The 24,277-nt window shown below is 57.2% G+C and overlaps 10 protein-coding genes across 10 annotated transcripts; 6 read left to right on the forward strand and 4 right to left on the reverse strand.

Annotated features, from left to right (window-relative positions):
* Positions 1–25: 25 nt before the first annotated feature.
* On the reverse strand, positions 26–1,278 carry GCG54_00014102 (uncharacterized protein; the record flags this gene model as incomplete). Its single annotated transcript, XM_045413943.1, has 4 exons — positions 26–651; positions 699–770; positions 825–877; positions 932–1,278. The coding sequence occupies 4 exons, from the start codon at positions 1,276–1,278 to the stop codon at positions 26–28; spliced, it is 1,098 nt and encodes a 365-aa protein (XP_045269047.1).
* Positions 1,279–2,362: 1,084 nt separating this feature from the next.
* On the forward strand, positions 2,363–2,979 carry GCG54_00014103 (putative acetyltransferase NATA1-like; the record flags this gene model as incomplete). Its single annotated transcript, XM_045413944.1, has 2 exons — positions 2,363–2,405; positions 2,468–2,979. The coding sequence occupies 2 exons, from the start codon at positions 2,363–2,365 to the stop codon at positions 2,977–2,979; spliced, it is 555 nt and encodes a 184-aa protein (XP_045269048.1).
* Positions 2,980–3,026: 47 nt separating this feature from the next.
* On the reverse strand, positions 3,027–4,340 carry GCG54_00014104 (uncharacterized protein; the record flags this gene model as incomplete). The annotated part of the gene is made up of 1 exon (XM_045413945.1): positions 3,027–4,340. The coding sequence occupies one exon, from the start codon at positions 4,338–4,340 to the stop codon at positions 3,027–3,029; it is 1,314 nt and encodes a 437-aa protein (XP_045269049.1).
* Positions 4,341–6,343: 2,003 nt separating this feature from the next.
* GCG54_00014105 (Start control protein cdc10) lies at positions 6,344–8,917 on the forward strand (the record flags this gene model as incomplete). Its single annotated transcript, XM_045413946.1, has 3 exons — positions 6,344–6,472; positions 6,551–8,258; positions 8,313–8,917. 3 exons carry the CDS (start codon positions 6,344–6,346, stop codon positions 8,915–8,917), a joined length of 2,442 nt encoding a protein of 813 aa, XP_045269050.1.
* Positions 8,918–9,403: 486 nt separating this feature from the next.
* GCG54_00014106 (Vacuolar segregation protein pep7) lies at positions 9,404–11,586 on the reverse strand (the record flags this gene model as incomplete). Its single annotated transcript, XM_045413947.1, has 4 exons — positions 9,404–10,266; positions 10,318–11,168; positions 11,223–11,245; positions 11,302–11,586. 4 exons carry the CDS (start codon positions 11,584–11,586, stop codon positions 9,404–9,406), a joined length of 2,022 nt encoding a protein of 673 aa, XP_045269051.1.
* A 1,823-nt stretch (positions 11,587–13,409) lies between these two features.
* On the forward strand, positions 13,410–14,331 carry GCG54_00014107 (Siroheme biosynthesis protein met8; the record flags this gene model as incomplete). The annotated part of the gene is made up of 3 exons (XM_045413948.1): positions 13,410–13,514; positions 13,595–14,076; positions 14,139–14,331. The coding sequence occupies 3 exons, from the start codon at positions 13,410–13,412 to the stop codon at positions 14,329–14,331; spliced, it is 780 nt and encodes a 259-aa protein (XP_045269052.1).
* Positions 14,332–15,450: 1,119 nt separating this feature from the next.
* On the forward strand, positions 15,451–16,725 carry GCG54_00014108 (uncharacterized protein; the record flags this gene model as incomplete). The annotated part of the gene is made up of 1 exon (XM_045413949.1): positions 15,451–16,725. The coding sequence occupies one exon, from the start codon at positions 15,451–15,453 to the stop codon at positions 16,723–16,725; it is 1,275 nt and encodes a 424-aa protein (XP_045269053.1).
* A 1,174-nt stretch (positions 16,726–17,899) lies between these two features.
* GCG54_00014109 (Endo-1 4-beta-xylanase) lies at positions 17,900–19,054 on the forward strand (the record flags this gene model as incomplete). The annotated part of the gene is made up of 3 exons (XM_045413950.1): positions 17,900–18,376; positions 18,456–18,872; positions 18,941–19,054. Coding segments are annotated over 3 exons (1,008 nt in total), but the record flags the coding sequence as incomplete, so codon positions are not given.
* A 694-nt stretch (positions 19,055–19,748) lies between these two features.
* On the reverse strand, positions 19,749–21,428 carry GCG54_00014110 (uncharacterized protein; the record flags this gene model as incomplete). The annotated part of the gene is made up of 1 exon (XM_045413951.1): positions 19,749–21,428. The coding sequence occupies one exon, from the start codon at positions 21,426–21,428 to the stop codon at positions 19,749–19,751; it is 1,680 nt and encodes a 559-aa protein (XP_045269055.1).
* A 1,813-nt stretch (positions 21,429–23,241) lies between these two features.
* On the forward strand, positions 23,242–24,201 carry GCG54_00014111 (uncharacterized protein; the record flags this gene model as incomplete). The annotated part of the gene is made up of 1 exon (XM_045413952.1): positions 23,242–24,201. The coding sequence occupies one exon, from the start codon at positions 23,242–23,244 to the stop codon at positions 24,199–24,201; it is 960 nt and encodes a 319-aa protein (XP_045269056.1).
* Positions 24,202–24,277: the final 76 nt, after the last annotated feature.

A 24,277-nucleotide genomic window follows, 5' to 3' on the forward strand; every position in this document is an offset into this window, starting at 1 on the left:
CGGATCTGTCTACCATAAAAACAGTCTAATAACCCTCCTTTTTGTTGACAACATTCACAAGCCTCTTCCCCTGACTCAACCGCTCCAAATTCAGGTCCAAAATCCCCAGAATCCGCTCCGTGTAACTCGTCGACATGCCACTGATATGCGGCGTGATCAGCAGATTCTTCGCCTTCCACAGCGGATGCCCTTCAGGCAGCGGCTCCGGGTCCGTGACGTCCAGCGCGGCGCCGCGGATGAGCCCGTCATCGAGTGCCTTGATCAGGTCGTCCGTGTTGACGATCGGGCCACGCGCAATGTTGGACACGAACGTCTTCTTGGCGGACAGGATGCGGAACTCCTCCGCCGCGAGCAGGTGGCTCGTCTTGTCGGTCAGCGGGGTCGCAACGACGAGCAGGTCAAGCCCGGAGCCGAGGAAGGCGTGCAGGTCGGCCTTGGAGGCACCCGAGAACCACTTGGACGGGAACTTGCCCTCCGGGTCGCCGAGGCCGGGGGGCGAGTAGCCGTTGTCGCGCTTGGACTCGGGCGTCGGGCGCGGGTGCAGAGTGTAGGCGTGCACTTTGAAGCCGAGGGCGGTGGCTACGCGGGCGGTTTGGCGGCCGATGCTGCCGTAGCCGAGGATTCCTCTGGTGGTGAGGTTAGTGAGATGCTCTGGTGATGGGGAGAGCGAGTGACGGAGGGAACTTGCATTGTGCGACCGACGGCGTCTTCTACCCATTCATTTCCGCGAGACCACTTTCCTTCGCGAAAGTTGTCGATGTATTTGGGGACTGTTGGGTTGATCAGCACTCATGCGGTGTAACCTGAAGGGTGAAGTAACTCACGTTGGTGCTGGAATGAGAGGTAGGTTGAAATGATCCATTCGGAAATCTGAGGTCTGCGCGGGTGTGAGTTGACCGTTGGATCTCACTAGAAACTCAAGAAAACATACCCGTGGACACCGTTCGCCGTCGCAAAGACTGCATCCGTGTCCGTAAACAGCGGATGCTTCAAGATGTGGTTCGCGCCGGCGCTCTGCAGCTGCACGTACTGCAGCTTCGGCGCCTGCTCCGGGTCCGGGAGGGCGCTGCCGGTGAGCAGGATCGTCACGTCCTTCCACTCGCTCTCGTCAAAGGTGCTGCCGGGCTTCTTCTCGGGGAAGCCAAGCTCGTGGTAGACGACCTTCAGATCCGGGAACTGGGAGTGCAGCTTGGCGTAGAAGTCGTCGTCGGGCTTGAACTGGGAGAGGATCAAGAGCTTCTGGCCCTTGAGGGTCGGGTTCGGCGGCGGGAGGAGCATGATCATTGATTTTTTGTGTTGGCGTAGTAGATCACTAAGAAAAAGGGATGAAGCGGCTGTGAGGTTTGGTGTTGTTTATGAACAGATGTGAAGTATTGATAAGCAGGAGTTTGAGCGCGGACGGGATTCAGGCTGGCGGGTTTCAGCTGGTCGGATCACAAATAACGGACAGAGGAAGCTCTCTCTCACACCGACCCGTCCACCAGCGGAAGTCATGGCATAATCACAGCAGTAATGTACCCTGAAATGGAGGGGCATTGGAGCTGGTGCGGGGGGTCCAGTCTTCCAATGTTTGGTTCGCTGGCCTCTGAGCGCATCGCAGGGCCAGATGGCGCAACAGGAAGGTCGGAACGCCGCCGATGCGAGTGTGTGGGGGGAGTTCAGACGGTTGGCTCAATGGAATTGCGTATCTTTTGACTCGTCAATGGCGTCTGCGGCCAAGGGTTCTCGCATCATTCATTCCTTCATCCAATCTGCGTTGCTCGCTCCATTCGCGGACTGGGGGACTCCGGCCCGGTGTCGGCGGCAATTGAACATGTCCGCCGGAGCCTGGCTGGATGTTTCTGCCGATAAGGCCGGCGACGCGGAGAATAGCTGGCTGAACCGAGGAAACATTGCAGATTGCGTCAAGAGCTTTCGACTGGGGAATGAAGCTCTGTTCCCTGTCGCTACGGATCGATGATAAGATACCGATAGATGATTGCCATCCGCTACCCCTCATCCCCACACCACCAGCTATCTAGCTGGTCCAGTGTTTTGCTTCTTGGCTGTACTTTGCTCACATCTTCTTTGAACAGCCTCTTGTTGAAGCTATAGATGTTGTAGATATGCTTGCCGTGATGCATCCTGACTCATTCTGACTCGGCCCAGGTGATGAAACACAAGTCCCGAAGGCGGTGAAAAACAGACATAAATCTAACGTTGGTTGAGGGGCGCATGCATGATTCCTTCTCCACCTTCGACATAGGCGCGCCCTTTGAGAACCAGGCTGAGCCGTACAAATAATCTTTGGTTCTGCAATTGAGGCTCTGCAACAAGCTATCTTGTGCTCAAAACACTACAGCCCGGCAACTCACTCTCTAAAATGGCACCCTCAAACTCAACCGTCCGCCATGCGCGACGCGAAGGTAAGCCAGTAACATATCTTGCTGCCATGCAGGCGGGGGGACATGAACTGACACTGCCCCAGATATCCCCATCATCCTCTCCCTGATCAAGGAGCTGGCGGACTACGAGAAGGAACTTGACAGTGTCCAGGCCACTGAGGAATCGCTCGGAAACACCATCGCCTTCGCCCCGGACGACCAGACCGCCTGCACGGCGGGCAAGCCCGTGACCGAGCCCACATCCCCCAGCAGACCCGCGAGGTGTCTCATCCTGTTCAACGAAGCGGGCGAGGGTGTCGGCATGGCCCTGTACTTTTACAACTACAGCACATGGCGCGCCAAGCCCGGTGTCTACCTCGAGGATCTCTATGTACGCCAGACGGAGCGCAAGAAGGGCTATGGCAAGCGCCTCTTGGTCGAGCTGGCCAAGGAGGTCGTCGCCATGGACGGAGGCCGACTTGAGTGGGTGGTGCTCAAGTGGAACGAGCCGAGCATCAAGTTTTACGAGTCCATCGGCGCCAAGGCCATGGACGAGTGGGTTGGCATGCGTGTCGATGGTGACGCCCTGCCGAAGCTGGCTGGCTTGCTAGACTAAATAGAACGGGAGCCGGGGTATAATAATAAAAACAAATAGACAAGGCACTATTTTCCGCCAAGTATCTGCCCCTGGGCATCGACGCCCTCGAAGATTCCAAGTTGAGGGCCCGATGCGATGGGTGGGCTAGTCAAAGGATTACCCCAGACAAACTCACGCTTGTCCCGGCCCTTTTCATCGCTTTTACTCTCCTCCACGTACGATGAGGCCTGCCATAACCTGCTGAACTCTCGCCGGAGCTTTCTGTCGCTGTATGGAACCTCGCGCACCCGCTGTTGGGTCTGCGAGTATGGGCCGTCATCCGTCTTGCCAGTCAGCCGGGTTCTCTTTCGAGACCGCGGGCGCTCGATTTCGCGAACGGGGATTGAGGCATAGGCCGACCACGGAAAGTCTCCCTGCTCGTTCTTCTTCATAGCAACTGGCCTGCGTGGAGCCAGTTTCCACAAGATCTCAGGCGCATCACCGCTGACAATCAAGCGCAACATGTCCCATTCATTGCGCTCCACCGGTGGCACGAGCCTATCTGCCGTCCTCTTCCACCAAAGACGCACTTTCTTTGTTTTCCTCTGGGCTGCGGTTTCTCGGCCCCACACGTCTTGCTCGGGGACGAACTTTTCAGGTTTGAAGTTGTCAAGCTCAGTTCGAGGCCAGCAATCCGATGGTGTATCACGTTGCTGCGTCTTTTGGGAGGTGTAGAACTGGGTGAGCTTTTTGATATCCCAGTTGTCTTCGATGGGACTAAGCTTCTGGCGAACCCAGGGCGTGGGATCGGTCCGGTCGAACACGCGCTTCGTCGGGGGAGTCCTTTTGAGTTCGTGCAGCTTTCTGGTCTCCCGGATGTCCCGTTCAAGGTCAAGCACTTGCATTTGCTTCTCGAGCTCGTTGATGTCCAGGGGAGGATCGGGTTCCTTCTTGACAAAGTCGGCCATGAGCTCACGGCGTCGGCGGCCTAGCTTCCCAAAAACGAGCCATAAAACCTTGCGGAAGCGGTCTGTGTCGCCCAAGAGTGCGGCATTGAGGATGACGAGCTTCCTTTTACCTTCCCCGAGGGCTTTTGTGCGCAGGAAGTGTTCTTCTCGTTCTCGGCCATGGTCGCGCCTTCGTGTGGGCAATTTGGCTGCTGCCGAGGCAGCTCTCGCTCGCTCTCGTCGAAAGCCGTCCTTGACCCAGTCCTCCAGGTAAGAACGGCAGATGAGCGGGAAGTATGTGGTAGCGCGGAGGAGGTGGCGGTAGAGGTGAAGGGGTCGGATAGGCCGCGGCAGGGGGATAACGGCGGTGGAGGTAGCGGTCGCGGCGTGGAGGTGGCTCCAGACCTTCTTTTGCGGTGTGGGGTGTCGGATCGGGAGGCGGACCTTGGGCATGGTGATGGTGGAGCAGCAGGAGGCTGGTAAGAGACAAGGACAATCAGGAACAGGGCGGCAGGGACATTGTTGTTGCACTCGGCTGGTGTCTCGCAGTCGGGCAGAGACGCATGTACCGTTGTCGGCGTCGGAGTCGGTATCGATGTCGAACAGGATGCATGCAGGACGGAGGTAAGGTACGGTGCAGAAATTTGGAGATTTGGCTGCAGCGGTGACGGGGACTGGCTGCGAGCTTCATCGGATCTGCCTCAGGAGCCGAGGGGGAAGTGGCCCAAGCTTCCTGGGATGGGGGGCAGTTGCCGTAGACAATTATTATTTACAAGGCAAGAACAACAGAGGGTCGATGTTACCTTAGGTATTGAGGGTAGCATGAATTGTCAATTGACTGCCAATTGAAGATTGTTGAATACTGATATCTTAGGAAAGGGCCAAGTCATCTATTTCATCGGCTGTTCAGCACATGGCACGTGAGAATCACGGATGCCATTCGAGGTCAGACTGCTTGCTGGCAAAGTACCCAGCATTGAGGTCTGAACCAACAGTCGTCAACCACCATCAATTAACTGCTGATCTTAAGGAAATCCTCAGCTGTTTACATGATGGGTAAAGTACTCATCGTGACTGGTTCTGGTTATGGGACTGAAGGTGGACGCGATAAGAGGCCCAGACCTGGTCTGCGATAAGGCCACCCGCGGCACGTCGACTACGCGTCACCCACGCTCCTCCCTCGCAGACCGACGTGAATGCCCTTTCACTTTTCGCGGTGAGGAGGGCCGGTACGTACCCTCAGTGCCCCACCTCGCACCGGGAAACCAGCAGTCTGAGTGGCCTGTGCGGCTCGCTTAAGCAAATGGGAAGGCACGAATTCTGGCTCGCACCTGCTTCCTCTGTGTGTCTCTGCTGCCAGCCCCCTCCAGCGAGCACACGGCCCCCCCCCTCGCCGCCCTCTTCCCTCTGTAAATTGGACGCGACACGCTCACCAGACCGACACGCCCTTTTTCGCGAAAACCGCGAATCGACACGTCCACCACTTTTAATTGAAATTCCATTTCGGGAACCCGCTGCGGACCTTTTCCTCATTTTCGGTCCCCGGACGACGGCTGGGCGACAGGACCATCTGCGAATACCTGATATCCACCTCCAGTCCGATAATTCAGCTTTCTGCCGAATACCCTACGGATACTCTGTGCTCTGTACTCTGTACTGACTGTGAACTCTGCCGGCGGGTCGTTTCTGTTGCGAATACCTACCTACTTCGCACTTTTTGCACTGCCAATCCTCTTATTCTCCGTCGCTCTCCTCTCCTCTCTCGGTCTCTCTCCCCAGCACCTGAACCACTACTCTCGGATTCCGGTCTAGACCCCCTTTGAGACGACCACCCAACCCTTGACGGCATCTGAAGCGCCTATCCGCCCTACGCCATTTGCCATTTACGCCATTCCGACTACTGCTCTCAACCGTCGTTCAGTAGCACATTGGTTTCCCTTTGGCGTAGCCCCCCAACCATCGCCTGTCATCCTTCCACCACTCAAGTTGCTTGCGTTGCCGCATCAGCATCGCACAAAGCTGCCAAAGCACCGAGCCGCCGCGCAAAGCGATCCGACAAAACGCTCGCCTGCCCATCCACGCACACCAAGAAAGCCCCGGCCGGCTGCACGCATTCACAGTCCGACTCTTGTCGACCGCCAAAGCTGTCGCAACCACAACTACCTCATCCCGCGACCCTGCTTCCTCCATATCTGGAAAGCCACCGCCGCCGCCGCCGCTGAGTGATCGACCATCCTCGCTCACCACCTCTGCCTCCCTTCCGAACCCCCTCGTGATCGCATCGCCTCCCGTCCCAGCTCCAGCTCCCGCCTCCAATGCCCTAGTGCCGGCGGCACATGTCTTCGACCACCGTCACAGCTAGTCAACCCACTTCACATTCCTTCCATCTTCCCCGCGACTCCTCCTTTCCGGCTGCGCAACCACACGACTACCCCGGGAACTCAACTCCCACCGCCATGATGCCTTCAGCATCACAGTCCCAACCTTCGTCGCAACAGTCTTTTACCATGAGCCAGCAGAGCCAGGGCGGCTACCGCGGCTATGCCGACGCCAGGCTTGCCAATGAAGCCCCCCAGATCTATAGCGTGAGTGAAGCCGGCTCGCATTCGTGCTGCCCCGGCACACCTGTCTTTGGGGCATTCGCATTGACATGACATATTTAGGCTGTCTACTCGGGCGTCGATGTATACGAGATGGAGGTCAACGGCGTCGCCGTCATGCGCAGGCGGCAAGACAGCTGGCTCAATGCGACACAGATTCTCAAGGTTGCCGGTGTCGACAAGGGGAAACGCACAAAGATCCTCGAAAAGGAGATCCAGATTGGCGAGCACGAGAAGGTTCAAGGAGGCTACGGAAAATACCAGGGCACATGGATCAAGTTCGACCGCGGTGTCGAAGTCTGCCGCCAGTACGGCGTCGAGGAGGTTCTCCGTCCGCTGTTGACATATGACATGGGACAAGATGGCGGTGTTGCCGGCCGAGGAGACTTCAACACCCCAACCAAGGAACAGGCCATGGCTGCCCAGAGGAAACGTCTGTACAACGCCGGAAACGAGGCAAGGTCCAATGGCATGGCTGGCATCAACGGCACCTTCTTCAAGAACATCTCCACCACTGCGTCTCACGCTGTCGCTGCTATTAGCAAGGCACGATTCGACTCTCCCGGACCTAGGGGTCGCAATGGACCCACGAAAGCACCCAGCTTCAGCCGCCAGAGCTCCATGCAGAATGGCGACGACTTCCCCGGCAACTCTCAGCAGAGCTATGCTTCGGACTACGGCCAGCACGTCGACTCGGCGTACTCTACACAACAGACCAGCCAACAGTTTGACGGTCCGGAGCCGCCCCGCAAGCGTCAAAGAGTCACCATGACCCCTGCCGAAAGCTTCGGCGGCTACAACAACTCGATGGAAATGTACCAGGGCGCCTTCCCCGGATCTCCTACCGAACCCAATGAGTCCTTCATCTACTCTCAAGCGAATGTGCCCGCACACGATGGCCACAGCCCACTCACACCGCTGCCCTTTGAGATGTCTCCGGACGCCGAACACAAGAGGAGCATGTTAATGAGTCTGTTCATGGACTCTGCAGCTTCGGATCAGTCCAAGCATGAGATGCTTCGCTCGTTGGCGCCTATTGAGCTGGATATGCCCATTGACCAGCAAAGCCACACAGCTCTTCACTGGGCTGCTACATTATCGCGTATGCCGCTCCTGCGCGCGCTCATCGCTGCCGGCGCCAGCCCCTTCCGTGTCAATGCCTCTGGAGAGACCGCCTTGGTGAGAGCTTGTGTAGTTACAAACTCGATGGATCTCGGCTCCTTCCCTGATCTGCTGGATGTGCTCGGAAGCACCATTGAGGTCCGCGACAGCAAGGGACGCACTGTTCTGCACCATATTGCAATGACTAGCGCCGTCAAGGGTAGGAACGCGGCCAGTCGGTATTATTTGGAAAGCCTTTTGGAGTGGGTGGTAAGGCAAGGCAGCGTGCCCAACGGTCAAGCGGCGACCAACGGCAACGGAAGCAGTGCGCCAGCCAGTTCCCAATCCCAACCCCAGTCGCAACCCAAGATGGGCATCGCACGCTTCATGACTGAGATTGTCAACGCCCAAGACCACGCCGGTGATACGGCTCTCAACATTGCGGCAAGGATAGGCAACCGCAGCATCATTTCGCAGCTCCTCGAGGTCGGCGCAGACGGCAACATTGCCAACCGTGCCGGTCTCCGGCCTGTGGACTTTGGTATCGGAGTCGAGGCTGCAGATGAGGGCAAAAACATGGCCAATGGTGCCGAGCTGAACGGAGACGCTGAGAAGAACCGTGCCGCTAGCAGCGAGCGCGCAAAGGAGAGCAGCGATGATATTGTTTCTTGTGAGTAAACACCCAGTTCCCAGTACGAGGTTTCCCCGCTGACCGCTCCCCCAGCCATCACACATCTTCTCAGCGAAGCAAGCTCCACCTTCCAGAACGAAATCAAGACGAAGCAGGCCGTCATCGAGTCCCTGCACTCAACGCTCCGCACCACCTCAGCACAGCTGGGCGAGGCAAGGCGAAACCTCGAAGCCATGCAGGCGACGCTGAAGAAGCAACAACTGGCCCGCCAAAAGATCTCGAACCTCAGACATGCCCGCGAGGAGGAGCAGGTCCGCCTGATGCAGGAGCAGAACCGGGCAGGCCGCACCGACGCCCTCTCGTCGTCGTGGGAGACGGAACTGGGCGCGGCGCTGGAGACGGCCGACAACGGCGAGGAGGCCGCCATGCTGCCCTCGGCGGCGGTTCTGAAGGCAAGGCTAAGCGCCGTCTCGGCGAGACGCGACGTTACGCGCAAGATGGCGGCCGCGCTCAAGGGGCGAAGCAAGGACGTTGAGATCAAGTATCGTCGCGTGGTGGCCATCAGCACTGGCGTGCCTGAGGACCAGGTCGACGCCGTCGTGGATGGTCTCCTCCGCGCGGTGGAGAGCGAAAAGGGCGAGTTGGAAGTCGACCGGGTTAGGAGGTTCCTCGGCGGCGTCGAGGGCGTGGTGCATTAATGAAACTGCTGCGGTGATGTTCTAGACGTTCATTGTGTTGGTGTCATACCCCGTCGGAGAGGCCCCCTTTTTTTTGGAGCAGGAGAAAAGGCGACCACGGACCGGCCCGTTTATTGATGTTTGTTTTTATATATTACAAAGAGGGGGAAGGCATAAAACCCAGTGCTTTTTTTTCTAAGGGGAAAAGAGACGGCGTTGGCTGGCTGTTTGGCATTATTGTAGGGCTACACGGGTGGATATCTGATGATTGGAATTTCATACGATTTCAAAATTTGATGGCCTTGAACGGACCAGCTTGTGAAGTGTGTGAGTGTGCGCAGTGCGATCTGAGCCTACGATTGCTTTGCTTTGATGCGCCATCCTAAATCCTACTTGGTAAAAAAGCTCCCTTCCCCAAACGCCGTGCAATGCTGCTTTGGATACTATTCCGGCAAGATCTGTCTGTTCATATATTACGCCCTCGGGACATATTACGGGCTGTTCTTTTCACCGCGTGATACCGGACGCGTACAGCCCCTCCCACCGCTGCTCGACTCCGCCCACGAGCTTCTTGGCCTTTTCAATCTCCCTGTCGAGCTCTTCCACGTTACGAGTGAGGGCGCTGACCTCCTCGAACCGCCTCGCCCCGCGCGCCGAGTCCACCATCTGCTGCACCATGAACTTTTGCTCCTCAAGCACAATGAGGCGCTCGCGGGCCTCCTTCTCCTCCGTCTCCAGCTGCGATACCGCGGTGCTGGTCTCGCTCGCCTGGCTAGCCGTCTCGGATTCTGCAAGTTCTCCGTTCCGGAGGGGCGAGAGGTGCAACGATGATGAGGAGCCGTTGGCGCTGCCCTGGAGGGCGACTAGCCGCGAGGAATGCGACGACCGGGAGCGGAGGATCTGAGGGACGGACTTGAGGGTGAGCATGTGGGTATGCAGGAAAGTAGATGCGGCTGCGTATACGGCTTGTTGTAAGCGCAGCTGTGTCTTGGATTTCGTCTTCATGTCGCGTAAACGGCGCGCCGCCGTGTCGTACTTGGTAAAGGCATCGGTGAGTCGTTTGCGAATCTTGGAGGCCTCTTGGATCTGGGCGTGAGTCGGTGGAGGCTTTGGTGCCTCAGATCCATCCTCGCTTTCTGGTTGCAGTGCTAGCAGTGTGCGTTGGAAAATGGGCATGAGCTGCCGGATGCCGCGCTCAAACTGGCGAAGTGTCTCGTAGGCGCGCTGATCCGGGGGTTTATGCATAATGGTAGCGGCAAAATCACGTTTTGAAAAGATCGTGTGGTTGCAATCGCGGCACATTCGGACATCGACACTCAGCTGGCCAGGCTGAGCCGTGGTCGGGGGCTTCTCCGTCGCCGGATTCGTGGCTGGTACTGTTAGGCGCGATTCTCGGAGTGACGCCGATGCGCAAGACTCACGATTCGCTACGCTCAATCCCACTTCGTTCGAACAGCCCGTCAATGGGTCGGCGCAAACCACGCGCCCGCATATTCGACAGTGGTGGCGCCTGAATGTCCATGATCCAAACTCTTGCTGGCAGAAGGGACATTGTGTGACAGAGGCGTCGTCCTCCCAGGTAACCACCGACTGCTCCAATAATTTCCTCTGGTTTTTCTGGCCCGTCAACGTCGCTACTGGGGCCAGCAGATTGTTGCTGTTGGTCGTGACGTCTTCGGGGGCATTCGCAAGCAGCTGCGTAAGCTTCGTTAAACGCTTCTCCAGTCTGGCCACCTCGAGATTCTGCCTCTCCACCCTTTTCCGGCGCATTTCCGCAAAAGCCGACGTGTGATCGATTAACACGCCATTGTGGTCATTGTAGCCGTCCCTCGACTTGTAGCACGTCTCGCACACTCTAACCCAATACCCCCGCACGGGGTCGTGCTGGGCGGACCTCGCCAGCCTCATCTGGTACATGGTATGCTCCTCGCAGAACAGCCTGCCGCATTTCCTGCAGTTGATGCTGCCGTTGACAGCACCCAGACCCTTTGGGCATGTCGGGTCGGTGCATCGATCGTTGCTCGTCTGTCGCTGCCAATGCGATCGGGTGATGAGCTCGTCCGGATCGATCGGGCCCTCGACGAGTCTGGCGGTGGTGGGCGGGGCAATGGGCAGGGACTCGTTGGATTCGAAGACATCGAGGCCTCTGAGCTTCTGGTTGATTATGGAAAGCGGTTGGAACTTCTTGGCCTTGAGGACCTGCTTGTCGAACCAGGTCCTGACTTCATCCTGTTCGACCTCGGGAAGCTCTTGGTGGTTGTCGTCGATGTGTCTGAGGAGTGTCAGAGACTAGGGTCAGAGTCGCAAGACGGGCGGCAATGGTCACCTGTTTAGTTGAAGCAGCGTCAACTGTTTGGAGGGATTAGCCATGGGCCGAGAGGCATCGCGAAGGAGACATGACTGACCATTTCCTCGTCGCATATTGGGCAGACCAGCTTTGAGCTCGTGGCGGATGACCTGGAGGGGCCGCCAACGCTGATGTTTGACGTCAGGTCTTGGGAATAGTCGGGCAGGGGACTCGAGACTGGCGGCGATGCCGAGGAGGAGTTGAGCGACAGGGTGCTTTCGGAGGGAGCAAAAGGACTCGGCGTCCGCTGATGGCCACGACCGTGGACTGCAGGAGGCGTGGGAGGGGCAAGGCCTTTCCCGCTGCCCAAGATGCGACCGCCTCCCAGCTTGCGGCCGGACATGGTGGAAGAGAGGGGAGCTCACGCGACCATCCAGGTCGAGGAGGAAGGGGTTTCCGGCGACAAAGGCGGGTAGGATAAACAAACAAAGAAACGAGGTCGGGAAGACGGTGAGGGGGGAAACGAGGTTGAGGAGGTGACGATGGCCAGGACGAGGCGAGACGAGACGAGACGAGGAGGGGGTCCGAGTATCCGCGGTGTGTGCTGTGCAGCGTAAGGTAGGTAGGTATTCGTAGGTAGGCACGTAAGGTATTCGTAGATTGTGCAGGCAAGCGAGGCAGAATAGAGCAAGAGGAAAGCAAAAGCACAGCACAGCATAACGCAGCACACGATGTGCTGTTTGTTGCAGGATGCGAATGCAGATGACGGAGGAAGAGGAGTGGTTCGTTGTGGTCCCTTGGTGGTTCCTGCTGGGACCTCGTCGGTGTCGCAGCGTAAGGTAACTAGTAAGGTAAGGTAACTTGTAAGGTCAGGTAGTAGTAGAGAGGTGACAGCCGCAGTTGGTTCCAGTTCCAGGTTCCCGTGCTCGTCAGGCACTTTCCCTGCTGGGGGGGAGGGGGGTCTTTGGGCAACCTGCCAGTGCTGAGTGGCTCCAGGTGCAGTGCAGGCAGTAGGTTGGTTGGGGGCAGAGCTGGAGACTTGATGACTGGGCATTGAGCGGTCACGATGCAAGGAGGGGGGTACGTACTGCTCTGACCAGGAGTCCAGGACCTGGTAAAGTAGATGCAGTAGTATTTTGCAGGGAAAAGTACTTGCAGCTGACGGAAGCACAGGCGGTGGACATTGGCCGGGCGGAAGCAAGCGGACGACAGGCACGAACCCCTCCCTTCCTCTTCTCTACTTTTTCTGGCCTACAAGCTAGATACTAAGTAGATACGTACCTGACTATATGGATGGTTCCCCCTCGCCCTGTGTGCTCTGTCCGCCTGCCAACGATGCATTCAGCGGTCATGGCGGCGGGGAAGACAAAAAGGAACGGCATGGGGTTCGCGGAATGCAGACTCCTGGGGCGCTAAAGAGCTACAGAAGATGAAGATACGCTACCATGTAAGTGGCTAAGAAGAAAGCTACGAAGTACCTACACCAACAGCAACGAGAGGAGGGCAGCAGGTGCAGCCGGGCAAGGCTAAGGTAAAGATGAGATCCACCGACAGGGGACACCTACAAGTACAAGGAAGACACACTGCACCGCGGTGACCTCAGGGGGACGACGCTGTGGAATGGCGGAGCTCTTCCGTGCCGATAGCCTGGAGTCGACTGGTCGGAACGGGTTCAACGCAGGTACAAAAGCAGCCTGCGAAAAGGCGGTGAGTTGGCATGTATCTTTTTTTGCTGTGTTTCCCTCTCTCTGTTCGCAGATAGTCGGCGTCTTCTGCGACACACCCTGGCCTGTGCGCTGTCCCTCCTTCCATCTGCTGCACCTGCACCGCAGTCCGTCCTGCACCTCCACTGGACCACTGCACCCGACCGCTGCTGTTCCCGCCGCTCCCCCTGTAGAAATCGTGACGGGTGACTCCCTCCAGGTGGTTGAGGTGGTCTTCCCCCTCCACCGTCGGGCTTCCATTGCTGTTCCTTAAGTGGGGCCCAGCCTTATCGGACTGCTTTATCGCTACCCGTCGCCTCGGCCTCTGAAAGCGCGCCATCTCTAGAAAAGCTCTTCCAGGCTCGTCATTGACAATTCTCTCTCCTCGTTGCAGAATACTCATCATCCTTTACACACATACACACTTTACGCTCTTGTCTCACACACACGTACTACGTACGCGCATCTCTCCCCTTCCTTCTCTCTCCTTCTCTTCTACACACCACACATACACGCACACACCATGGCCGACAAGTCCAAAAAGTTCCCCGACGTCGAGGGCGGTGGCAGTCTCATCCTGGCCTGGCAGATCAAGGGAAAGAAGGTTTTGGTCGTTGGAGGCGGCGAGGTATGTGGCTGCGCTTGCGATGCGCCCCAAACTGCTACTCCTAAGCTTGTTCGCGATGCTAATCTCCCCTTCCTCCACAGGTTGCCGCCGGTCGAATCCTTAACTGCCTCAATGCAGACGCCAATGTCACCGTCGTCTGTCCCGCCTCTGGCTTCAATCCCGAGGTCGCTCATCGCGTTGCCCGCGGCGAGGTCACACATGTCGACCGTCTCTTCGAGCCAACCGACCTCGATGGCGCCGACATGGTTCTCGTCGCCATTGACGACCCTGCCGCCTCTACAACCATCTGGAAGCTGTGCAAGGAGAGGAGAATACCCGCAAACATTGCCGATGTCCCTCCCGAATGCGACTTCTACTTTGGCAGCGTCCACCGCGACGGCCCCCTCCAGATCATGGTCAGCACCAATGGCAAGGGCCCGAGGTTAGCTGCCATCATCCGACGCTTCGTCGCCAAGCAGCTCCCCAAGAATGCTGGAAATGCCATTGAGGCCATTGGCACCCTCAGAGGCAAGCTGCGCAAGATTGCCCCCACCCCAGAGGAAAGTCCCAAGCGGATGGGCTGGTGAGTTACACTCAAAAATCTCAACACTCATGTCTCGTCATGCTGACAGCGATTGATGTTAGGATGACCAAGGTCAGCAACGCCTACGACTGGGGCGAGATGTGCGACCTCACCGACGAAGACATGGAAAACCTCCTCAGGTTCTATTCTTCCAACACGGTCCCCACCATCGACGACCTCATGTCCATGAGAGAGGAACCAGGCTTCCAGGCGGACCTGTTTGACGGCTCCTTCGGCTTCTGCGTCGGCGCATAGACGACTTGCGTGTGTAAATACAAACGGATATTGGTGTTTGAGCGATTTTGGAGTCATTTGCATCGGCGGTCATCTTAGAATGCGTCATCGGCGGCATCACGAGTTTTTGGGAATCTTGCATACAGGTCATCATCAGCAGTAGCAGCATCATCTTGGCGCAATATGGCACATCTACTTTCATGTAAATCTACGCGGAGGAATCAGGTTTGGACACTCGAGAGAAAAAGGAGGAAGGAAGCTGCAGTCACGGCCAAGTTCCAGCTGGCTCTGGCTGTGGTCTGGCCAAGAGGAAAATACAAACATTGAACTCAATGTCAAAACATTGTGCACGACAGCCGAGGCCTTCGACGGCTGCGAGTGACTCAACAGCGCGATTTATTCTCGTGATGCATGAGGTTCCCCGCGTCAATTGGAAGACTTTGGGACCGCGTCCGACGGATCCACCATCCGCTCCGTTCAGTGTTGTCAATGCATGACCGGCCGAGCCGCCGATGGGCCGGTTGAATGCGGCGTAAATAGAAACAAGCACTATCCCAAGACGGACTGGACTCGGTCAAACGAGAGCGCGAGGGAACGGACGACATCCACATGCGGTGAAAGGAGTAATGCGCAAAGAGGCACGACGACTAGAATAGACATGGACTTGCAATTGGTGCACCATTGAGTGTCGGGACTTGATTCCAGTCGAAATGGACTTCGGTCTGGTATTCCGGCAACGGCGCCTAGCTACAGGAAAGAAGGTACCTACGTGTGCACCTATTGAGTTCGGTAAGGCCATTGCGACAGCGAATTGACACCTGCTCGCCGGCCAGATCGCACCTGGCACCACTCCCCGCTGTCAATCGCAACTTCCTCCTCACACCCCGCGACCAGCGTCTTGATCAGGACCCAACGAGCGACGGCAAACACCCAGACATCAAACCAGAAACAGCTTCCTGACGCGTAAATTCACCTGCAGAGCTCGACTCGCCCAACAACCACAATCACAGTCCCTAGATAGTGCCGTTCCGACGCGTCAACCATCTCCATCCAGCGCTCCAGCAGCAATACTCACCACTTCGGGCAGCTCGTCGCAACCGTCCTCCTCCAGTCCGTGGTCGACTGTGATCCCATTGCAATATGCCTCCCGGCCGCCGCAAGCAAGCAGCAGAGCCAGACATCGAACCTGAACCCGATCGGCAGACCCCTTCGTCCCTCGAGGACCGCGAACCCCCGCCGCCCTTCTTCAACACTACCTTCTCTACACACCGCGCCTCGCCCCTCTACGTTGGCGCAAATGCTCTCAGCTATCCCCGACTGCAGACACTTTCCCAGCGACTGCGCGACACCCTCGTCGGAGATGTGGTCAGAGGAGTACAAGTCGGTCTCGAAGGAAGCGACAGCTCCTTGGGGCGCGCTGGTCCGCTTGAGAAGGTCGGTATTCGCTGGGTCGGTGTGGATGCGCTCTTGGGCGGCGCCGAAGATGCCGATGCAGACCTCAGTCGAGACCTGAGCCGAGATTTTGGCAGCGATTCCGTCGAGGGAGGAAGTCAAGGCAAGAAGAGGGCCTTGGTGTTTGAGATGCGATACGAGAATGCGCTATGCACAGCTGTGCTACTGCCCTTGTTGACGAATACGACTCCAGACGCGCCGAACGGATTGCAGTCCAACAATAAGATCGAGATACCCGGATTGCTCAACGGCACTACGTCTACGGATGACCGGCACTTTCTGCATCTCCCGCTGCTGCTGCTACGCATGCCCGCGCCTCTGAAGACAATCATCACCGACTTCCTGGCCGGCACCTTCGATTGTCGCATCAGCCCCATGAGTCTGGGCACAAAGAGCCTTACTGGGGCCTGGGAGAGGTGGATCCAGGACGCAGGTCTTCCGTCGAAAGGGCCGCTTGCCAAAGACATGGTCCTGACGCTGGGCTTTTACATCCCTCCTCCCGCGTCCGCCGAAGGAGAGGAGAAGCAGGACCCGGAACCCCTCGGCCTCAAGGCTATCGACATCATCATTCCGTCGGACGAGCTTGAACGGTTCACCAAAGAAGGCAGGGCGCTTGGCAAGGCAGCAGGCACCAAGCGAAAGGCATCCGCGCAAGGCTACGAAGACGATGCAAGGAAGCGGAAGAGGCTCGCAGGCGGCAAATCTGATGAGGGTTGGGCTTGGAGAGAGGAGGGCGAGAAAGACCAACAGCAGCCCTTTCTCGAAGCAATCGGTGCTTATTTGGACAAACACCTGGCATTGAACCTCTTCCACCCTGGTGTGAGAGTCACCAAGATTGCCTGCGGTGGGTTCGTGCTGTCCGAGGGACGAGTCAAGGTGTTTTTGCCTCCCGGCGATGATGACGAGGTATTTGAGCCCGTGAAGAATTTGGTTGGAGATCTTATCGCCAGCGCTACCGGTTGAATGTGGTACTGGCTCTCTCATCAATACACCATCCATTACGGCCATTTCGGACTCGCACCGACACATCCCAAAGCCACTGCGACGAGTCGATGACAGACAGGGTACAATAGAGTTTATCCATCAATTGGGTGTTTAGAGGGGTCTGTCTATGGCATCGGTCAAGTGGAACATGACTCCCCACTGCCACGTCAAATCTAGGGATTGCAGCGGCCAACTCCATCCCATCGACCGGGGGGCACACTGCTCCCTGGCTGCCAAGGATCATGTCTAGCTTATTCGTTGGAGCGCAGTACGATCATCGACACAGACACGCACAATAGCCCGCTTCCTGCAAGTCCAAGCTGCCTCAGGACAAAAGTCAGTTGCCGTTCGATCCATCTCGCTACCGAGCAAAGAGAGAGATGCGTATCATCGAACAGCACCAACCCCGTCCATGTTGCCTCGACGAAAAAGCATTCCGCAAGTAAGCGCCCCGGCTTTGGGCAAATTATCCAGGGTATCATCCGGCACTCGCCAGGGTCGCATTAGGCGGGGGTTGGCATGGGAGAACCAGAGGCTCGCAAAACTCGGGTTTCGCAAGCCTCGGATGCTACTCCATCGGCTCACGGTCAGCCGCTCTAGTTGAGGTTATGCAATCTATTTGAGATGCCATCACCCCGCCGCATGACCAACCGGGACTCCGGGATTGAATATGCTTAGATGCCATCTCCTCGTGGCTAATACCAGAATCCCACTGCGGCCCTGGCATGGAGTGCATTCAGCCGCTGGTTCTGTGGCTTCTTCCCCGCGCCAAGAATGCTCTTTCCACCCTCGGCATGCTTTGGTCATGCTCTAAATGGACTTAACATGACATCCAGTCTAATCCGGGCCGCCACAGTCCAAACGAGAACTACGCAAGGGATTCAGAGCGCAACATCTTCCAGAAAGGGCATCTCAATGAAGCCCTGCACTCTGCTGTGGAGACTTGACAATTATCCGCCATGGCGACCTGGTCCTTTCATCTCGAACCTACTTGGTCCTGGGGAGCATTCTCGGCCATCAATCTTCCGTTAGTCTCAAATAAGTATGTAGCAAATAGAACCACTTGACGGCTTATAAAATTGCCAGCCCTGGATATTCAAAGCATCTCTTCGTGCCTCTCAACAGCCAAGCTTCACCCGTCTCAACTCAAGTCTGTCGTTCACATCAAAATAAGCCCGTCATGAAGTTCTCCGCCTCCGTCGTCTGCCTCCTGGCGCCCCTGTCAGCCCTCGCCGCGCCCCTCGAGGAGCGCCAGGCCGCCCAGAGCATCGACGCCCTCATCAAGGCCAAGGGCAAGCAGTACTTTGGCACCTGCAGCGACCAGGGCCGCCTGACCTCGGGCAAGAACGCCGACATCATCAAGGCCAACTTCGGCCAGGTCACCCCCGAGAACTCGATGAAGTGGGACCAGATCGAGCCCAGCCAGGGACAGTTCAACTGGGCCGGCGCCGACTACCTCGTCAACTTTGCCACACAGAACAACAAGAAGATCCGCGGCCACACCCTCGTCTGGCACTCGCAGCTCGCGGGCTGGGTGAACAACGTCCGCGACCGCGCCGCGCTGACCTCGGTCATTCAGAACCACATTAGCACTATCATGGGCAGGTACAAGGGCAAGATCCTCCACTGGGTACGTTCTCTCTCTATCATTAATACACAAATAAACTATCTCGGGGCCTCACAAGCCAACTAACCATCATGGAACCCAGGACGTCGTCAACGAAATCTTCAACGAAGACGGCTCCCTCCGCTCCTCCGTCTTCTCCCAGGTCCTCGGCGAGGACTTCGTCGGCATCGCCTTCCGCGCCGCCCGCGCCGCCGACCCGGCCGCCAAGCTGTACATCAACGACTACAACCTCGACCAGGCCAGCTACGCCAAGACGCAGGCCATGGCGCGCAAGGTCAAGGAGTGGATCGCCCAGGGCATCCCCATCGACGGCATCGGCTCGCAGGCGCACCTGCAGGCGAACCAGGGCGCCAACGCCCTCGGCGCGCTGCAGACGCTCGCCGGCAGCGGCGTCAAGGAGGTCGCCATCACGGAGCTCGATATCGTTGGCGCCAGCGCGGCTGATTACTCGGCGGTGACCAAGGCGTGTTTGCAGGTTAGCCAGTGTGTCGGCATTACTGTGAGTCCTACCCTACGCCTGGTCCCTGTTTCCGTTGATGGTTGTGTTAACGAATGTGTGTGGTTTAGGTGTGGGGTGTACGTGACCCCGATAGCTGGAGGGCGCAGAACAACCCGCTCCTGTTCGATGCCAACTTCAACCCCAAGCCTGCGTACACTGCCGTCGTCCAGGCTCTTCAGTAAGTGGTGGTGGTGGTGCTGTTTGCGGTGGTCGTGGGGAAAGGGGTGTGACGAGGAGTTTTGTTCGTGTACATATTGAGTATTTTCCAGGCTTTTCTGGACGTGAATATGAAGGTGACCCTGCTGTTGGTCAGGTCATGACGTTTCTGCATATTGGTCGAGTTACATGTGCAACTTGGTTCGCTAATGAACATGTCTCATGACTTGGATGTTGGCCATCAGGGACAGACGTTCCGTCCAGCATCTCTGCCTACCTACCTAATCTGAGTGGGGAAAAGAAGATGGGTCTGAGATAGAAGGCAGCTCCCTCTCGCGTGAACTGACGCCTTCGAAACGCTGAAGTAAATATATCAAATGTAGCTCTTATACCAAGCTTATATTAAGGAAGTTTCGAGCCCACAGTAAGGTTAATGGCGTCGCCCGCGTGACTCACGCTGCGAGTGAGACACGCACCAGAGATGGCTTCACAAGGTCTTCAGCCACGGAAAAGCTTACCCTGGCCACGTATTTAAGACGCCGCTGCTCGCCAAGCCTCGAACCCATTACTCGCCCTCAATCCCATGTCAATACCGCTACTTGTTCATACAACTACTTGTTCATACCAAGCTTATAGATCGTTCTCCTATCTTACAAACAACAATGTCGCATCATAATCGCTTTTCCCAAATATCCTTCCGGTGACCCGCGCCGATTAATACTAAAACTCCTCATAACCGTCCCCGATCCAGAACCACTTCGCGGCTGGTGTTCTGAGCCACTCGTCTCTCTCCTTCTTCTTCCGCTTCATTTCCTCTTTCCGGATCTTCTGCGGGCTGTCCGTGCTATCCGAGTCCCAATCGAGGTCACTCAGACCGTCCATGGGCCCGTCCATGTCCGAGTCCCAGAGCGAGTCCATATCGTCGTCAAACGCCCACTCAGAGAACGATTCGTCCCAGTCTTCGTCCGTCAGGTAGTCCTCGACTGGCAAGCCTCCCTTGCGCTCAACGGTCTTCCGGAAGTGCTCTACGAGGTACCCGTAATCCTCGAGTCTGCACTTGACGCCCGCGTTAAGGAGCTTCGTGAAGCAGTACCGCACCGAATCCGCCTGCTCGCATTTCTTCTCCGCCAACCGACTCGTCTCGATCACGTCCAGCGAAATCTCCCCGCGCATGCTGTAGCTGCACGCCGGCCCATGCGGGCAGGTGAAGTGGTCGAACAGCACCCTCTCCAAATTCGGGTACAGCCCGCGCCTGACCGCATGGCCCAGCCACTTGAACTCCTTGCCGTCCTCCTTCTCGATGAAGTTGGAGACGTGGAGCACCTTGAGCGACGTCGGCAGCGTTCGCAGCGCGGACGTGGACCCCTTCCCCATAGCCTTGAGTGCGAACGTGACTTTCTCGAGCACCTCGAAATCGACCAGGGAGCCTATGAGGTTGCTCTGGGTACGGGGGCCGATGTGGTCGTCGCCGAGATCGAGTATCTCGAGGGTGCCCTTGTGTCGTTCTCGCAGGGCGTCGATAATGGCCTTGATGCTGATGCCGTGGATCTTGTCCTGGTCGTCGAACCTGAACTCGCGAAGCGCTTTGCAGGACTTGATGATGGCCGCGAGCTGGGGCATGTGGATGTGTATCCCCGTCAGGCCGAGCCTGCTGATATTGCTCCAATCGAACTTGTCACCCATGTCGTTGACCCTCTGCAGGTGGACGGTGTTGAGATTGGGAGCTAGACTGAGGAGGCGGTACACCTCGCCCAACGGTATCCTACGGGGCTCCCCGTTGAGGGAGAAGAAGCGAATGTACTGCAAGCTGTTGAGGCGAATGTCCGTCTCTCCTGCCGAGGGAAACTGCCAGAAAAAGGTTTCGGGGTGGCGACAGCAGGCACTGGCCTGCACGTCGAGCAGCTGGAGGTTCGTCATCTGGAGCACGGCGAGAACCGCCATGAAGCGGGTGGCGGACGGGCTCGGGCGGGGCCAGCCGGCCGGAGGCCGCATGTTCAGCCTCTTGGCCGTCCGGTTGCAGGCTTGTATGGCCTCTGGTGTGAGAGGGCTCATCATGTCTTGGCTGGAGGCGGGCATGCAAAAGTAGACCGTCCTCACCATGGCAGCGACCTCGGGGCTCTGGTCCATGATGATGAGCAGCTGCGCAATCTTGTCATTGTCGAGGTCGAGATGGGACCTTTCCCTGTTGAAGTCGATGTAGATGTCGGTGAAGAAGGACCGCCTCCCGAGGTGCCAGAGCTGGGGGCACAGCGACGCCAGCGTGGTTGATGCGCGCTTCGCCGAGCCCGGGAGCTTGAGGAGCGGCTTCTCGATGTGAGCCCCGCGCGAGTGCAGGGGTGCCGTCAGCAGCATGAAGATGTGCTGGATGATTTCCGGCGGGAGGTCCAAGAGGTTCGCCATGGTGGGCTGCAAACTACGGGACTGGCACGTAGGGATTGGTGGTCTGAGAAGCACGTGTTGGACAAGATGGATTGTTCACGATGCATGCAAGTTGAGGTCGTCATCGGAAAGGGGGCGGCGAGGGAATGATCTCGTCCCTACTGCTCCCAAAGCTAATTAACGCGTGTCAATCGGTGCCGGCCCGACGCGAGACGCGGTGGATCCACATTTAGCACTTAAACCCCTTGCAACGCATCGTATGCATCTATCGCGAATAGAGCGCGAAGCAGAGTGTTCGTCTCATGTCTTGATTAAACTTTTGTGCTTTTTTGCAACCTGCAATTTGCCGTTTGTTAATGTTTGTCGAACATGAGACAAGTCTGAGTGCACAAACATGATCTCGGGGGGGGATTCGCCCTAATCATACCAAATGCGAAGCCCAACCATACGACCCCGCTTCCTCTACTTCTCCTTGGGACCTCATCAATGACGTCTAGACGTTCCCATTGAACATGTTGCTGTTCATCAGAAAGACACGAGGAAGAGGTTGCAAATATGTGCCGGCTGCGATGTGCGCAAATGAGAGGGGATTTCGACGTCATTCCCGCGCTTTCAAAAACGTCAAGCTTCGGCAATGAGGAATACGAGATTCCAGTAGCCGCACATCGCTCCAAATACCGACCACGAGCCAGCCTAGCACAGCTTCGCTTAGGCGCTCGAAAGAGCCCTTGACATCGAGGAAACGCCGACTTTATCTGTCTTTGGTGCGTGCCTGATCCATTGGCAATGGTCGGTCTACAGCAACGTTGCACCCATCCCCGGCTTTCGGCTCCGACGCCAAGCAGTTGGTTGGGGCCGGCTGCTCGGGGAATTCTTCGCTGGGCATGCGAGTTGCTGGTGAAAGATTTTCAGGCACTCACTCAGACACTGCCACGTTTGCCACGCTATGAGTTCTGTCAATTCATTGTGAAGGTGAAAGACGGCGGGGTGATATTGTTTTGTTTGTCTTCGGGGTCCCCAAAAGCTTGCTATTCTTGGAAACATTTACGGGCAATTAGCGCGGACAGTCAAAACTGACTCGACTAGTAGGGAAACCGAAGGCTGGGCCGGTAGCCTCGGGTCGCCCGCGTGGAGCCGGGAGGTTGGCCGGGCGGCGGGTACCCGACTGATCGGCCGCTTGAAAGCAATCGCCTAACCCAACATTGGCTAAGACTCTCAGGGCCTCACTGGGGCTGATTGGCACGCTTCTTTTCAGTGTCCCGACTTGGCAAGCCTTGACTATTTCCAGCGTGTTTCTGACGTCAAGCAGAACTGTATTCGGAACCGTCAGCTCATTAGGGTTGAGTCGAGGTCGAGTTTCCCATCACAGACATTGTCAACAGACAACAGACAACAGACAACTCAATGGCAGCGGCCCAACACTCCGTTCCAACCCTGCCACATTTATGGGTCTCCCCACACGCTAGAACAACCATGAGATCATGGGAATCGTGGGCCCATTGACCTGTCAACTCTGTTCGGGTCACTTGCCGAAGCCAATGCCTGCGGCAAACGCTGAATACGAGAGGCTAGAGAGTTTTCCACCGACTCGACCCCACAAGGCATGGAAACAAGGTGAGGCGAACACGAGATGGTGAGGTTTTTCAGCTAAGCTTCTTCAGACTTCTGAGACCTCATGATATGTGATTGATTTGGTATATAAACGATTGCGTGCTCCTGCTCTACTCCTACATCTCTCATCATCACTCTCATCTTCAGCCTCAAGCTTCACTCACAAAGCCTTAATCAACAAACTCTTCCACCCTCACCTTACCCTCACCACCTTCTACACAAAATGTACAACAAGCTTACCATTGCCTTGGCCATGGCCTCGGCTGTCTCTGCAGCTCCCGCCCTCGCGCCTCGCCAGGACCCTTGCCAGGACGCCTACAAGGCTTGCATCGCCGCTGGAACACCAGAGGTCGCTTGCTCTTGCACCCTCACTGCTTGTCTCGGTGAGGACAACGCTCGCAACCGCGAGTACTGTGCTACAGCTACTGCCAACCTGCCCAAGCCCACTTCCACCGGCATCCCCGGCGGCTGCAACCCGGCCCACCCCGGCTCGTGCCCCTCGTCTTACTTCACTTACCCCACCGCCTCGGCCAGTGCGGCGCCGTCCTTCACTTCCATCCCGGGCATCCCCGGAGGTTGCAACCCGGCCCACCCCGGCTCCTGCCCCTCCTCCTACTTTACCTACCCTACTGCTTCGGCCAGCGCGGCGCCAACCTTCACGTCGATCCCGGGTATCCCCGGCGGCTGCAACCCGGCTCATCCTGGCTCTTGCCCCTCTTCCTACTTCACCTATCCCACCGTCTCTGCCACTGCTGCTCCTGCTCCCACCGGCGGCAGCTCTTCTGGCTACACCGATCCCAAGCCTGTTGAGGGCAAGACCTGGACGATCAAGGACCTGACCCGCTACTGCGGCGAGGACAACTCCGGCTGCGACTACAACTTCAAGATCGAGGCTGACGGCGTCACCGAGGCCTGCACCGTCATCCGCATGCCTGGCTCCAACGCTGCCACTGAGAGCTGGTCCAACCAGCCCTGCACCTCCGGCTCCAAGTACCAGATCTCTTGGGGCTACGTTGCCGAGCCCGCCCCTGCCTTCGCTGTCCTCAGCGTCGTCGACGGCAAGGAGATTGCCTGGTTTGGCGTCTCCAACGTCAACGGCCAGCCGGTCACCACCGCTCCCTCCAACCCCTTTGGCTCTGGCCAGTTCGGCAACCTTGGCCCTGAGCAGGTTTACACCTACTAAGCCGTTGCCCTGAAAATAGTTGCATTTCACCACGATCATTACCATGAAGAACGAATCGACGAATCATAGACATGTC

The sequence above is a fragment of the Colletotrichum gloeosporioides genome (assembly GCF_011800055.1).
Source record: "Colletotrichum gloeosporioides strain Lc1 chromosome Unknown consensus_14, whole genome shotgun sequence".
Classification (NCBI taxonomy): domain Eukaryota; kingdom Fungi; phylum Ascomycota; class Sordariomycetes; order Glomerellales; family Glomerellaceae; genus Colletotrichum; species Colletotrichum gloeosporioides.